At 35.8% G+C, this 12,973-nt stretch overlaps 1 protein-coding gene across 3 annotated transcripts in view; it reads left to right on the top strand.

Annotated features, from left to right (window-relative positions):
- Nucleotides 1-9,484, top strand: part of GPBP1 (GC-rich promoter binding protein 1) — a 75,826-nt gene extending 66,342 nt beyond the window's left edge. For all 3 annotated transcript variants that reach the window (XM_058732040.1, XM_058732049.1, XM_058732056.1), the window contains 2 exons: nucleotides 2,308-2,410; nucleotides 8,525-9,484. In XM_058732040.1, the coding sequence (XP_058588023.1) occupies nucleotides 2,308-2,410; nucleotides 8,525-8,683 (262 nt within the window). In that variant the 3' untranslated portion in view covers nucleotides 8,684-9,484. The remainder of the gene's footprint in view (nucleotides 1-2,307; nucleotides 2,411-8,524) is intronic.
- Nucleotides 9,485-12,973: the final 3,489 nt, after the last annotated feature.

The raw sequence follows: 12,973 nt of genomic DNA, 5'->3' as shown, positions 1-12,973 counted from the left end.
TTATGAGAGAGAGAGAGAGAGAGAGAGAGAGAGAGAGAGAGACAGACAGTGTGAATGGGGAAAGGGGAGAGGGAGAGAGAGAATCCCAAGCAGGCTCTGTGCTGTTAGAACAGAGCCACATGTGGCGCTTGAACTCAGAAACTGTGAGATCATGACCTGAGACAAAACCAAGAGTTGGACGCTCAACCAACTGAGCCACCCAGGTGCCCCAGTTGTCAAGTTTCAGTATATCATCCAGATAGTGAGGATAGCTTGAATGTTAGAGGGGGTAGTTGTTGTTAAAAACATCAAATGAATTAGCACAAATGAGTGCCAGAGAAATTCAGGGGGAGTTTGGGGTAAATCTCATAGCTTGAGTACCAGTCAGAAAGTTGTAATTCAGAGCTAAATTAAATCTTTAAAGGTGAAACATTATCTTATTAATGTGGATAACTGGATAGTCGTTTTGGAAGAAGAGGGTGTGAAGGGATGTTTAGGGTTGAATACATAACCTTGTTTGTTTTAGGAGCAAGGAGTGGAGTATCTTGACAGGAGAGTATAGTCCTTAATGGAATTAGAGATGATGTTGAAGAGGCAGGGCCTTCCAGATTAGTCAAGCACTGTCATTGCTTCAGATGAAGAAATAGCTCAGGGAAGTGAAGGAATTTACCTTTGTTCTTTACCTGTTTGTGGCCCAAGTCTTCTGCTTCTAAACCTATGCTTTTTCTAATGTAAGGAATTTGAATTTGTGGTCATGGTGTTCAAGTTAAGGAGTTTGTTCTTGAGGAAGTGGAAAGCCTTTGGAAACACTTAGTATGTAGTTATTGTGAAAGTGGTGTAAGGGTGATTTGGTAGTAGTTTGAAAGAGCACAAGGAGAAATGCTAATGAGAAGTAAAGGTACAAATAACAGTCACAGTATATTCCTAACTGTGGGGAAAATTATTTCTTTTGAAAGCTATTTCAGGAACAGTTAACAGTTACACCCTCTGGAAGGGGAAAGATGTGAGAATGGACATTTAGGAATACTTGTTTTTTATACAATTTGAAATAACTTGTTTGCATTATTGTTTGGTTAACATGCAGTTTTTAATAGTGAAACTAGTGAGTATCTAGCAAAAGAAGTTAGATTGCTTTACCAATCTAAATATGTAGACTCTGGTCTGGATGGCATTGGGAATGAAAATACCATTCCACAGGGAAGCCATCTAGGTTAAAGAGTGAAGACTGTGTTGGAAAAGTAGTGTTAAGTGATTAAAAGGATAGTAATTAACGATGATTATGACATTTTGGTCTAGAGGGTTTGGTACAATATATACTAACTTGGGAAGCTGGAAACCAGAATTCTGTTTCCTTCTTTGCTGTCAGGTAGGCAAGTTATTTTACTTCAGTGATCTTGGTCTTTTTACATTTAGAGTATGAGTGTAGTGTTAAATTTTATTCAGATTCTCTGAACATTGATATTCTGAGATTATTTGAAAAGGTACAGGACTCTTGTGGCAGGCTCAAGTTGAAAGATGAGTAGCCATAGAGTAACAAATATTTAAGAGATATAATTATTAGAAAACAAATTATTAACAGACCAATACATGCTATATATATATAAGTGGCCGAAACTTTGAAATTGTTGAGTCAGATACATCAGCTATGACTATGGTGGTGGTGTTTACCTGAGTGGAGAAAGCGGTTGGTTCCCCCTCTCTCCCCTTTGGGATTCTCTTTGCCTAAGATGGAGGTATTTTCTTTAAAACATGGAAGGAAAAGAGAATAACCTTATGATTTTACTTATTTGGATCCTAGTTAAGAGTGTTTAAAAAAGTTGTCTTTCTGTTACTGTAGAGCATAATGCCAGTTTCAAATTGAATTATGTGTTAAGGTTGATGACAGGTGGTATCAACAGAAAAATACAGTATAAAATGCAAAGTAGGGGGTTACATAACTCAATCTTTTGTCTTCAAAGTAAAAAACTTAATGAGTAGCTAAGAATATGATGGATTGTTGTGGTGTTAAAGAAAATGAGTATTGCTTTTACTTTTAGTGTAAGAATTTAGCAAAATTTTTTCAGTGTCTAGAGACCCTTTTGCAAATTTCCAGCCTAGAGAACCTCTGACAACAAGGTAAAGCAATTGTGCCATTTATTCTGAAGCTTATTGGGGTTTAAGCTTACTGGTTCATTTTCAGAAAGATTAAAAAACAGAGTAAAAAGGCTCTTTATGTATTTTGAGGACTGTGTGTAATGGATCTGGATGGTGTTTTCTTGCACATAATATAAGTGGAATTATCTTACTTGGGAGAAGCTCTCATTTACTTATTTCCTGTCCTTTTTTCAGATTATTAAAGGAGATGGGCTGGCAAGAAGACAGTGAAAATGATGAAACGTGTGCTCCCTTAACTGAGGATGAAATGAGAGAATTCCAAGTTATTAGTGAACAGGTAAGAGGACCTGAATCATACAGGTTCATTTTAAATTGCCTTTTCTTAATGAGAACAACATATTACATTAAGCATTTTTTAAGGAATTTCCTACTTAGGAATTTATTAGCCATCACAGCATAGGTCAGACTGCACTGACAGTGTGGAGCTCTTTGTGAGACTCAGTCACGGACTGCGAGATCATGACCTGAGCCAAAACCAAGAGACAGAGGCTCCCCAGGCACCCCGGAATTGCCTTCGTTTTAAACAGGTCTGCAGTGCTTGGGAATTAGTGTAAATAATATGTCTATGATTTGTCATGTTCCAGACTTTTTTTAAAAAATAGTATAGGGATAAAAAATAGAAAACATCAGTAGCTTCCCAGATGGCTTCACCTTTTACCTTTTCCTTACATAAGAATATTTAATGCTCTAACACATCCTGGTTTTTTTTTTTTGTCTCCATAGTCTCCTTTTTGAAAGAGTATTAGGAAATGTTTGATAGAATTGGAATTGCTAAATCATGTGGTCATCTGTGTTTAACTTGAGGAACTACCATGCTATTTTTCCACTGTAGCTATACCATTTTACATTCCCACCATTGGTGCTCAAGAATTTGTTTGTTTATGGTTAGTAGCTATCCTAATGGTTGTTAACTGGGTATCTCTTTGTGGTTTTGATTTGCACTTCTGTATTGGTTAGTTGATGTTGACTCTTCATGTACTTACTGGTCATTTGTGTATCCTCTTGGAAGAAACGTTTATTCAAGTACTTTACCCATTTTTAAATCAGGTTGTTGCTGAGTTGTGGCATTTCTGTATGTGTTGTGGATTTTCAATCTTCTATGATTTACAGATAATTTTCTCATACTCTGTAGTTTGCCTTTTTTACTCTTTGGATTGTATTCTTTGATGCAAAGAAGCTTTAAATTTGATGTAGTCCAGTTTATCTCTTGTTTTCCATTAGTTTCCTGTACTGTTATGTCATATTCCAGAAATTATTGCCAAACTTAATGTCATGAGTGTTTTCTTCTTACTGTTCTGTAGTTTTGGCTCTTACATTTAGATCTTGGATCCATTTAGTTAGTTTTTTGTTTGTGTTGCAAGGACTACCTTAATTCTTTTGCATGTGGATATCTCAAAACTTTGTCAAAAATCATTGAGTATGCATTGTCTCTTGAACAACACAGGTTTCAGCTGCCTGTGTCCCATTTTATATGCACATTCTTCACAGTAATATACATGTATTTTCTGTTATGATTGTCTTAATGTTTTCTTTAGCTTTATTATAAGAGTACTATGTCTAATATATACCATACAAAATATGTTAATTGACTTTTTGTTATCTGTAAGGCTTCCAGTCAACAATAGGCTATTAGTAATTAAGTATGGGGAGTCAAAAGTCATACATGGATTCTCAGCTGTGTTAGGAGGGGAGTTGGTGGATTCTCAGCTGTGTTAGGAGGGGAGTTGGTGCTCCTAACCCCTCCTGCATTGTTCAAGGATCGACTGTATATGAAGGGATTTATTTCTGGGCTTTCTGTTCCATTGGTCTTTGTTTTTAAAAAAAAAAAAAAAATTTTTTTTTAATGTTTATTTTTGAGAGAGAGAGAGAGAGAGAGAGAGACAGAGACAGAGCTCAAGAGTGGAAGGGCCAGAGGAGAGGGAGACACAGAATCTGAAGCAGGCTCCAGGCTCTGAGCTGTCAGCACAGAGCCTGATGCAGGGCTTGAACCCACAAACTGAGATCATGATGTGAGCCGAAGTCAGACGCTTAACCGACTGAGCCACCCAGGTGCCCCATTGGTCTTTGTTTTTATGCCAGTACCACGTTGTTTTGATGATTGCAAGTCTGTAATAAGTTTAGAAATCAGAAAGCATGAAACCTCCAACTTTGTTGTTTTTAAAGATTGTTTTGGTGATTTGGAATCCCTTGAGATTCCATATGAATTTTGGATGAGTTTTACTGTTTCTGCAGAAAATACCTTTGGGATTTTGCTAGGGATTGCATTGAACCTGTAGATTGCTTTGGATGTAATATTCACATCTTAGTAATAGTCTTCTAACCCAGGACTGTAGGATGCCCTTACATTTATTGGTCTTTTTAAAAATTTGTCAGCAATGATTTGTAGTTTGTCTTGTGGAATTTTTTTGCTTTCTTGGGTTAAGTTTATTCCTTACACTTATTCCTAAGTATTATCTTTTTAATACTATGGTAAATAGAATTGTTAATTTCCTTTTCAGATTATTTATTGTTACAGAAACACAACTGACTTTTGTGTATGGATCAGTATGCAGCTTTGCTATTTTTGTTCACAGTTTTTGTGTGGAATCTTGAGGGTGTTCTACATAAAAGGTCATGTCATCTGTGAACAGATAATTTTACTTATTTTCCATTTTCATATTTCTTCAGAATTTAAATTTTTTATTCAGAAGTTCTTACTGAGCCATGTGTTGTTCACAACATCGTTGTGAAGTTAATGATGGGTGATAGTTGTGAAGGGTTTTTGGTCAAGTTTATTGTACTGTATATTTTACATATAGAAGTTTGACTTTAAGTGTTTGGTTGGCTGAGTTTTACAGGTGTATATAGTTGTGTAAACCATCATCTCTTTTTGCATTCAGTTCTTTTACTTCCAGTTCCAGTCCCTGGCGGACATTGATTTGTTTTATGTCACCATAGCTTGCTTCTAGGATGTTTTTAGTAATTGAACCAAGCATTAATTATATAGTCTTAGATTTGGCCACTTTCATGCTTTTGAAACTCACCCGTGTTTGGTGAGTTACTAATCCATTGTATGGATTTACCAGTTTGTGAATCTCTCTAAACAATTTGTTCTGAACTAGGAAAAGGCCATCAAGAGAAATCTACCAGGTGCTGTAACCTCGTGATAAGTACAAGGTAGTAGTTTCAAAGAATACAAATATCGTCTGAGATAGTTGGCTTTAAACATTGTCATAACTGGGGCAGGTAGAGAAAATCTTACTAAAAATGTGGTAATAAAATATGACATAAGAATTTTGTGCTTACTGTATGTTGGAGAGCAGTGGCATGTAAGTATAAATTTTTCTGAACCGATGATAAGGACGTGGATACATCTGTTAATACGATATTAACGATTACTTCTCATTTGACATGTAGATGCCTGAAAAATCATTAGGGCCTGATACTGTTAATAAAAGGATTTATATTTTATTTGATAACATAGGAGCATCTGATTTCAAGCTTCTGTTTTTAAATTTCACAAACACCAAATAATCACTATGCCCGAGATGTTATGGACTTTACATAGATGAGCTTCTTCATAGAGTGACAATTAAATGAGGGTAAGAAGTGTTCCCACATAAAGCAGAATGTGATAGTTTTCAAAATATTTAAGGTGAGGGCAAGAGAGAGAGGGAGGGCCAGCATGCGTGCATACGTGTCATGTAAATCCATCAGATGTTTCTTGAGTGCTTACTGCATGCCAGGCCCTGACCTAGAATGGAAAACCACAAGATTTTTGCCCACATAGAACTTCTATTCCTAGGATTAATCTAGGCATTAATTCCAGTTGTATTTTGGGAGAGTGTATCTGAGGAGTTGGATTTGAATTGGCCTTTGACAGGTAAGATGAAGGAATGACATTCCTTCTGCAAGGCGTGAACAAAGGCAAAAAGAGTAGAACGTATGTTGGGATTCACAGTTCTTGGAGCATGGGGCAGAAAAGTTATTAATGAAAGATTATGTTAACAGTAATAGGGTAAGTGTTAAGTCCTGGTTTATTCTAGGGAATCCCAGTTTGTTATTCTGCTGTAGTTAGTAATAGCAAGTGCTCTCTTTCATTCTCAAAAGTGCTCTCATTTGAATGATAAGTTACATGGCCTTCTAATTTAAGTAAAATTATATGAACTCTTTTTAAAATTAAAATTTTTAAATTTTTGAGACAGAGACCGAGCATGAGCAGGGAAGGGGCAGAGAGAGAGAGGGAAACACAGAATCTGAAGCAGGCTCCAGGCTCTGAGCTGTCAGCACAGAGCCTGATGCGGGGCTTCAACCACGAACTGTGAGATCATGACCTGAGCTGAAGTTGGATACTTAACTGCCTGAGCCACCCAGGCGCCCCAAAATTATATGAACTTTTAATGCCTTCTAGCTATTGTGCTAAGTGTGTTTTTATAGCATTTGTATGAAGTAGGCACCCATAGTAGTCCTGTATAGATGATGAAACTAAGGTGCACAGAGGTTGTGTAATTTTCTCTCGGTGGTAACAGTTTATTAGTAGTAGAGTTGGAAGTTGAGCCCAAATCTGGTTGATATCGTATTCTGGGAGTTTAATCAAGATACAAGGTTGGAAAATACATTGGGGTCCTGTTATAAAGGTGCTTGTATGCCATGCCAGAAGTATAGATTGTGTTCTATGATTAGAAAGTTCTGAAGGTTTTTTAGGGATGTGAAACAGTCATTTGTACATGAGGAAGTACAGGTGTAGTGTGAAGTGTACCTTGGAAAACTAGAATCAGGATGATCAGTTGGGAATATATTGTAATAATTAGAGGAGGGATAAATGAGGGCCTGAAGTAGAGGAATGATAGTAAGAAATGGTCTTGATGAAACTAAGATCTGAAATAGAATCAGCAGGATTTGAAATTTCAAACTATGAGCCGACTATTGTTTGATTATCAACAGAAATAAAGGAGGTTTTTAAAAAGAACATACTAAGATGTTCTTGGGGCCAGTGCAGACATTTACAGAAAATACATGTATTTTTGCTTTTTTTATCATCAATATTCTGCAGCTGATTGCAAGGTGTGGTAAGATTAGGCAGCGTTGATGATAACGATGTGAAAAGCAAGGATAGAACTTTGGGGGATGGGAAAGGTGTACCTTTAAAAAAGGGACAGAGTGTATTTGTAATCATCACAGTGGCTGAGAATACCGGAGGATGCATACATAGGCCTTGGCTTTTCTCAGTAAAGGTGGTAGGAGGTTATTTGTTCAAAGTGAAGGGGAAGGTAATTTTAAGATAAGTTCAAACTGTAGAATATAGGTGGGAAAGAAAATCTGCTATGGAAAATAGAGAATTAAATAGGGTTAAAGGAAAATTGAGGGCTAAGACTCCAGACTTGTTATCTCTTGTTTGTCGGGTCTGTGACAAAAGTAGCTATGATGTAAGCAGCCCTTGTCATTTGGACCCTAACCTAATACAATTAAAAAAAGAAGCCCTCTAGAGTGTCAAACTTACAGTTTCCAATAATATTATGTAGCTGGATTTGGTCTTATAGAAGGTTGTATTTAGGGATTTTGGTGTAAATTTCCAGAGTCTCTTTTTCCATTAAAGAAATTCAGAAGACCAGAGTTAATAGAGTGTATGTTAGCACTATTAATTTTGTGTCTTTTAATTGCTTCCAATTTGGATTCCCCCCCCCCCCCGCCCCAAATATGTGATCTTTGGACCCTGTTCTTATTTATTACCATACCAACCCTTTTATTTCTGATTTCTCATTTTCAGAAAGAAAAGACTAGTTTTTTCCCCCCAGTATCAGAATGTCTTCGGTTAAGCAAAGGGCTCTATTTGATTTTGTTATTTTGTGCACCTTAACTTGAATACTTAGTACTGGAATAGTTAGTATTCTTCTAATTCTGCAAAGTGTGAATAAAGCGGTTTATAGGGTGTGTTAATAGCCTGGTTTGGTCAGAATAATAAAAACAGCTAAAGCTTTAATGGCTGCTGATTATTTTCTGGTTAACATCTGAAGGTATTTATTACAGCTTTCACTTAAGGAAATTAAAATTTGGGAATGCTTATTAGTACCTTAACAAGTGATAGTGGCACTCACCCTGTCTGTATCTACAATCCATGTTCTTTCTACTATGCTAATACACACTAATTTTACTTATTTTTTGGTTTGATAGATGTTAATTGTGGTTCTCTCAAAGGTAAAGGTTATTCCTGGGAAATATTTTTTAGTACAGTTGGATCAATTACCTATATTTAACTAGTTTTTCAGAAATGATACCATCTGGGATTTTCAGGGTAGAATACAATTTTATTAATATATTCATGGTTACATTGAATTATTACAGTATTTTTAATTTAGAAGTTACCCTTGGAGGATAGATTGTTTATTTAATTTACTTATTTTTGATCTTTTAGTTACAGAAGAATGGTCTGAGGAAAAATGGTATTTTGAAAAATGGCCTGATCTGTGACTTCAAGTTTGGACCCTGGAAAAACAGCACTTTCAAACCCACTATTGAGAATGATGACACAGAGACAAGTAGCAGTGACACATCAGATGATGACGATGTGTGAAGGATTTCCTAACAGCTTTAGAAATTTTAGTGTGATACATCTCTCATGCAGTTTGGGGTGAATTGTAAAAATGAAGAACTATAATTTATGTAGTAAAATACCCCATTAGAAGATGATTTTTTTGAGGGACTTCACTATGAAGAAAACCAAGAATGTTGTGTTGGGCTGTGTTGAACATTATTTCTTTGTAAATGAATGTTGTAGAAATGAGGACTTTGGTTGATCCAACATTGACTATCTTCATCACTGCAGCATTTCTCTGACTAGCAATGTGACGATGTAACAAATGAGATTTTCTCATTTAATAATAAAAAATTGTGTAATGTTTTGCAAAGCTTCTGTCTTAAAATGTCCAGGTCTTAAGAAAAAAGGCAGCTTACACTGTTTGCTTGCAGAGTCATATCTTTTCGTACAATGGAAATCCTCAAGTCCACTTTGTGCCCCCCCCCACCCCCACCCCCAAAGGACAATGTAGCATGTTGGCTAAAACTGGAGCAAAGTGCACTAAAACATTAATTTCCTGAACTCAAGTGTTGTACTAGTCACCTTTTAAAACATAAATTGCTCTTTAGCCATTTGTAGTTCAGTAAACTTTACAGGAAAGACTTGACACACTTTCTTCCAAATTTTAAGAGACGATTTTCAAGAATTTTATTTGGGTATGTTGTCAGACCAGGACTTTCAGACTTGATGGAAGAGTCTTGTGGGAAAACTTATTTTGATAAATTATTACACATGCAGAAAAACTGATCACACTGACTGGATCTGTCCACACATGGAAAATAAACTGGATTTTCAGAAGATTGTCGTTCTCTGTAGTGTTCAAGGTATTGGTGTCTAAACACAATGTGCTTTATTTACTTATTAAAACAAAGTTATACTTTCTTTATTAAAGATAGTGATTACTTTCTTAGTTTAGAAAAAGAAAGTTAATGGAAAATAGCCTTTTTATTATCAAATGCTTAACAAGTTTATTAAATGAATGTTAAACAGTCACTTTATTTTTCACTTGCATATTAATTTTAGAATCATTTGTTTCATTGGTGACTGGAAGAGTAATTTGGCTGTGTATATTTGTATTTTGATTTTTCTGGTTTTGTTTACCTGCATTTGCTTTTAGCTTCCCTCATCCCATTTCCATCCATGTTTAAATATATGTTGATTGTAAAGAGTGTAATCTCAGAGCAAAAATGTAGGTTTTAGGTCAGGTTAAGCTAATTCTCAGAGTTTTTTCATGTTTTAAATTGTATTTTCTCAGAAGGCTGCAGTGTTTTTTGCTGTTTCTACCTCAAGATCCTGCCCAGACCCCCCCAGCTTTCAACAGAAGCCAGATTTTTTTGTTCACACTGAGACTGGTAGTGATGGGGAAATTAAAAAAAACAAAAACAAAAACACAGTTTTACCCCCACAAAACCCAGAGGATGAGTTAGAGTGGTAACAAAGTGTTCGATCTAGCTTAAAGTTCTCTTTTAAATTACTATATAATATGCCACAATGCAATCTAGTCATCAAAAGTTAAATGTAGTGTTATGGCCACAGAAGAACTAGAAGTATGTTTTGACAAAGCTCTGTCAGTATCACATATTGAATGTTTGGGACTCTTAGATTGCACCATTTGGTTAACAGATTAATGAAATCTATCAGATGGAAAATGTATTTGGTAACAACATAAACTAGAAGGGACCTGAGAAATTTGGTTTACATTAAAATCTACCTGTGTCCACGGAATAGCTTTCAGGAAAGATTTCTTAAAAATGTTCTGGAATTTTCTGCTTTATATTCAGATAAATTTTTTTTGGCCTTAATTCTCATTTATCAGTAGCTAAGTAATGTTTATCGTGCATTCACACATTGATAAAGAATGTGTTTAGTAGTTTACCTTTTATAAGCATGGTAAGATATGGTCGTGTGGTTATTCTACTTATTAAATGATAGCTGCAACAAGTTTGGTTACTGAGCTGGTGGATCCGTACACATGTATTTCAATAGAACCATTAAAGCTTAGCATAATTTTAACTTGCTGTCTGAATAATGGGTAGCTAGTAAACAGTTTGGACCATAATTGAAATGGAGCTCACCAGCACAGAAACTAGTTCAACTGTACATCTGATGTGGAATTGTTGAACTCTGAAATCGACCAGGGAGGTATGAAAAAAAAGTACTTTGGGCCGCTTCATACTCAGTTTCTCTGTAGCAGGTTATTTTTTTACAAACCACTTTATTAAAGTATAACTTGACATAAACTACACATTTAAAGCATATAATTGGATAAGCTTTGACTTGTGAAACCATCACTGCAATCAAGGTAGTGAACAATATATGTCACCCCCTGAAGGTTTTTGGTGTTCCCTCCTTTGTAATCCTTCCCTCTTACTACTACCTCCCTGCTCTCAGCGCCCCCTGTTTTTTGGTATGAAATGTAATTAATGAACAAAAATCTTATGGTAATGGGTTTAAAATAGCATTTCAAAAATTGTATCTTATTTGCTTTATATTAAGATAAGGATTAGAATAATTTATATTTCCATAAATATTTCTATTGAAGTTGAAATAAATGTAGAAGTGTTAACCTAAAAATAATATTGATTTGATAACATCAGATTTGTATTAACTATTAAAATTCACTGTCTTGAAGGGCCTGATTCCTATATACAAATACTTTTAAGTTCCTTTTACTAGTGTTTATTATATACTGTTGTTAAAATGTGGTTATATCAACATATTTTAAACTTAGTAATATGTCAGAAATGACTTGTTTTTGGACCCCCCTCCCCCCAAACCTATATTAACCTGATACCACATTCTCATTGCTCCGTATTCTCACAAGTTTTATAAAAGATGTTTGATTAAGAAGTACTCTTAGAATCTAGGTACTTGGATTAGAAAAGACACACCCTTTAGAAGTTTTTTTTTTTTTTTTAATGAGATTTTAATTTTATTTTGGCTTATTACATGATAAACTTAAGGCTATATTGCTTGGGCTATTTAAATAATAGGATATCACTATTTGAGAGCTGGATATTACTTTTTTTTTTAAGGTTTTTTTTTTTTTTTTTTTTTTTTTTTTTTTTAAGGTTTATTTTTGAGAGAGGGGGACAGAGGATCTGAACCAGGCTGTGTGTACACAGCAGAGAGCCCTATGTGGGGCTGGAACTCATGAACTGTGAGATCATGACCTGAGCTGAAGGCAGACGCTTAACCTACTGAGTCACCCAGGCGCCTCACGGCTCTTTAATAGTTCTGTTTCTGGAGGTTATAGTGGCCACCTAGCCATAGGGGGTGGGTGGAGCATATCAAACAAATCTTTATTCTATTTTGCTATTTGATGATACTTCCTTGCTTTAGGACTGCATGCTAGAACTTAAAAAAATGATGATCCAAAAGACATAACGATTGTTATAAAATATGGCACTTTGGGACACATGGACCTGAAAAGTTTTTAGTTAAGAGCTTGGAAAAGTGTAAGTCAGTACCTACTTTAAAAGGTTTTGTAATTGGGTTTTCCTTGTTAAGAGCCATAAATTTTGCAGTTAGTCGTTTGATGATGTTTAATTTAGCCTGTAGGTTCACTCCACTTACCCTTGGTATTTGTAGAAACAATCTGGCACAATGATTGAAGTTTATAGCATGTCAAATCCTAAGATCTTTTGGAAGGACACTTCTGTGGCATGTTCAGTGCAATAGTATCCTATTGGTATGCATAAGAGCCCAAGGAGTAATGATTCCCAAACTTGTCTGTACATTGGTGTCACTAGGAAGCTTTAAAAAAATGGTGAATCTAACATATTGACAGGTAGTAGTATGGTGGAAATAGTCACACTTAGGTTTGAAAACTGACTTTGCACCTTGGGATCTGTGATTTTAATCCAGATACCTAATGCTTTTATTTATTTATTTATTTTTTTTTTCAACGTTTTTAATTTATTTTTGGGACAGAGAGAGACAGAGCATGAACGGGGGAGGGGCAGAGAGAGAGGGAGACACAGAATCGGAAACAGGCTCCAGGCTCCGAGCCATCGGCCCAGAGCCTGACGCGGGGCTCGAACTCACGGACCGCGAGATCGTGACCTGGCTGAAGTCGGACGCTTAACCGACTGCGCCACCCAGGCGCCCCTACCTAATGCTTTTAGATGTTAGTATCCTGAAGAGCTACTATGAGGACAAAAATCATGTAGACCACCTGATGAAAATCCTGGGCACACAGTAGCTGTTGTGTAAATTTTAGCTTCACTGCTTAATTAATTTTCTTCACTGCTTAACACCATGTTATTCAACATGAAGTCCAAGGAA

Source organism: Neofelis nebulosa, chromosome 1, assembly GCF_028018385.1.
Source record: "Neofelis nebulosa isolate mNeoNeb1 chromosome 1, mNeoNeb1.pri, whole genome shotgun sequence".
NCBI classification, from domain to species: Eukaryota; Metazoa; Chordata; class Mammalia; order Carnivora; family Felidae; genus Neofelis; species Neofelis nebulosa.
Note: the sequence above shows the minus strand (reverse complement) of the source record. Positions and strands in the feature narration are given on the sequence as shown.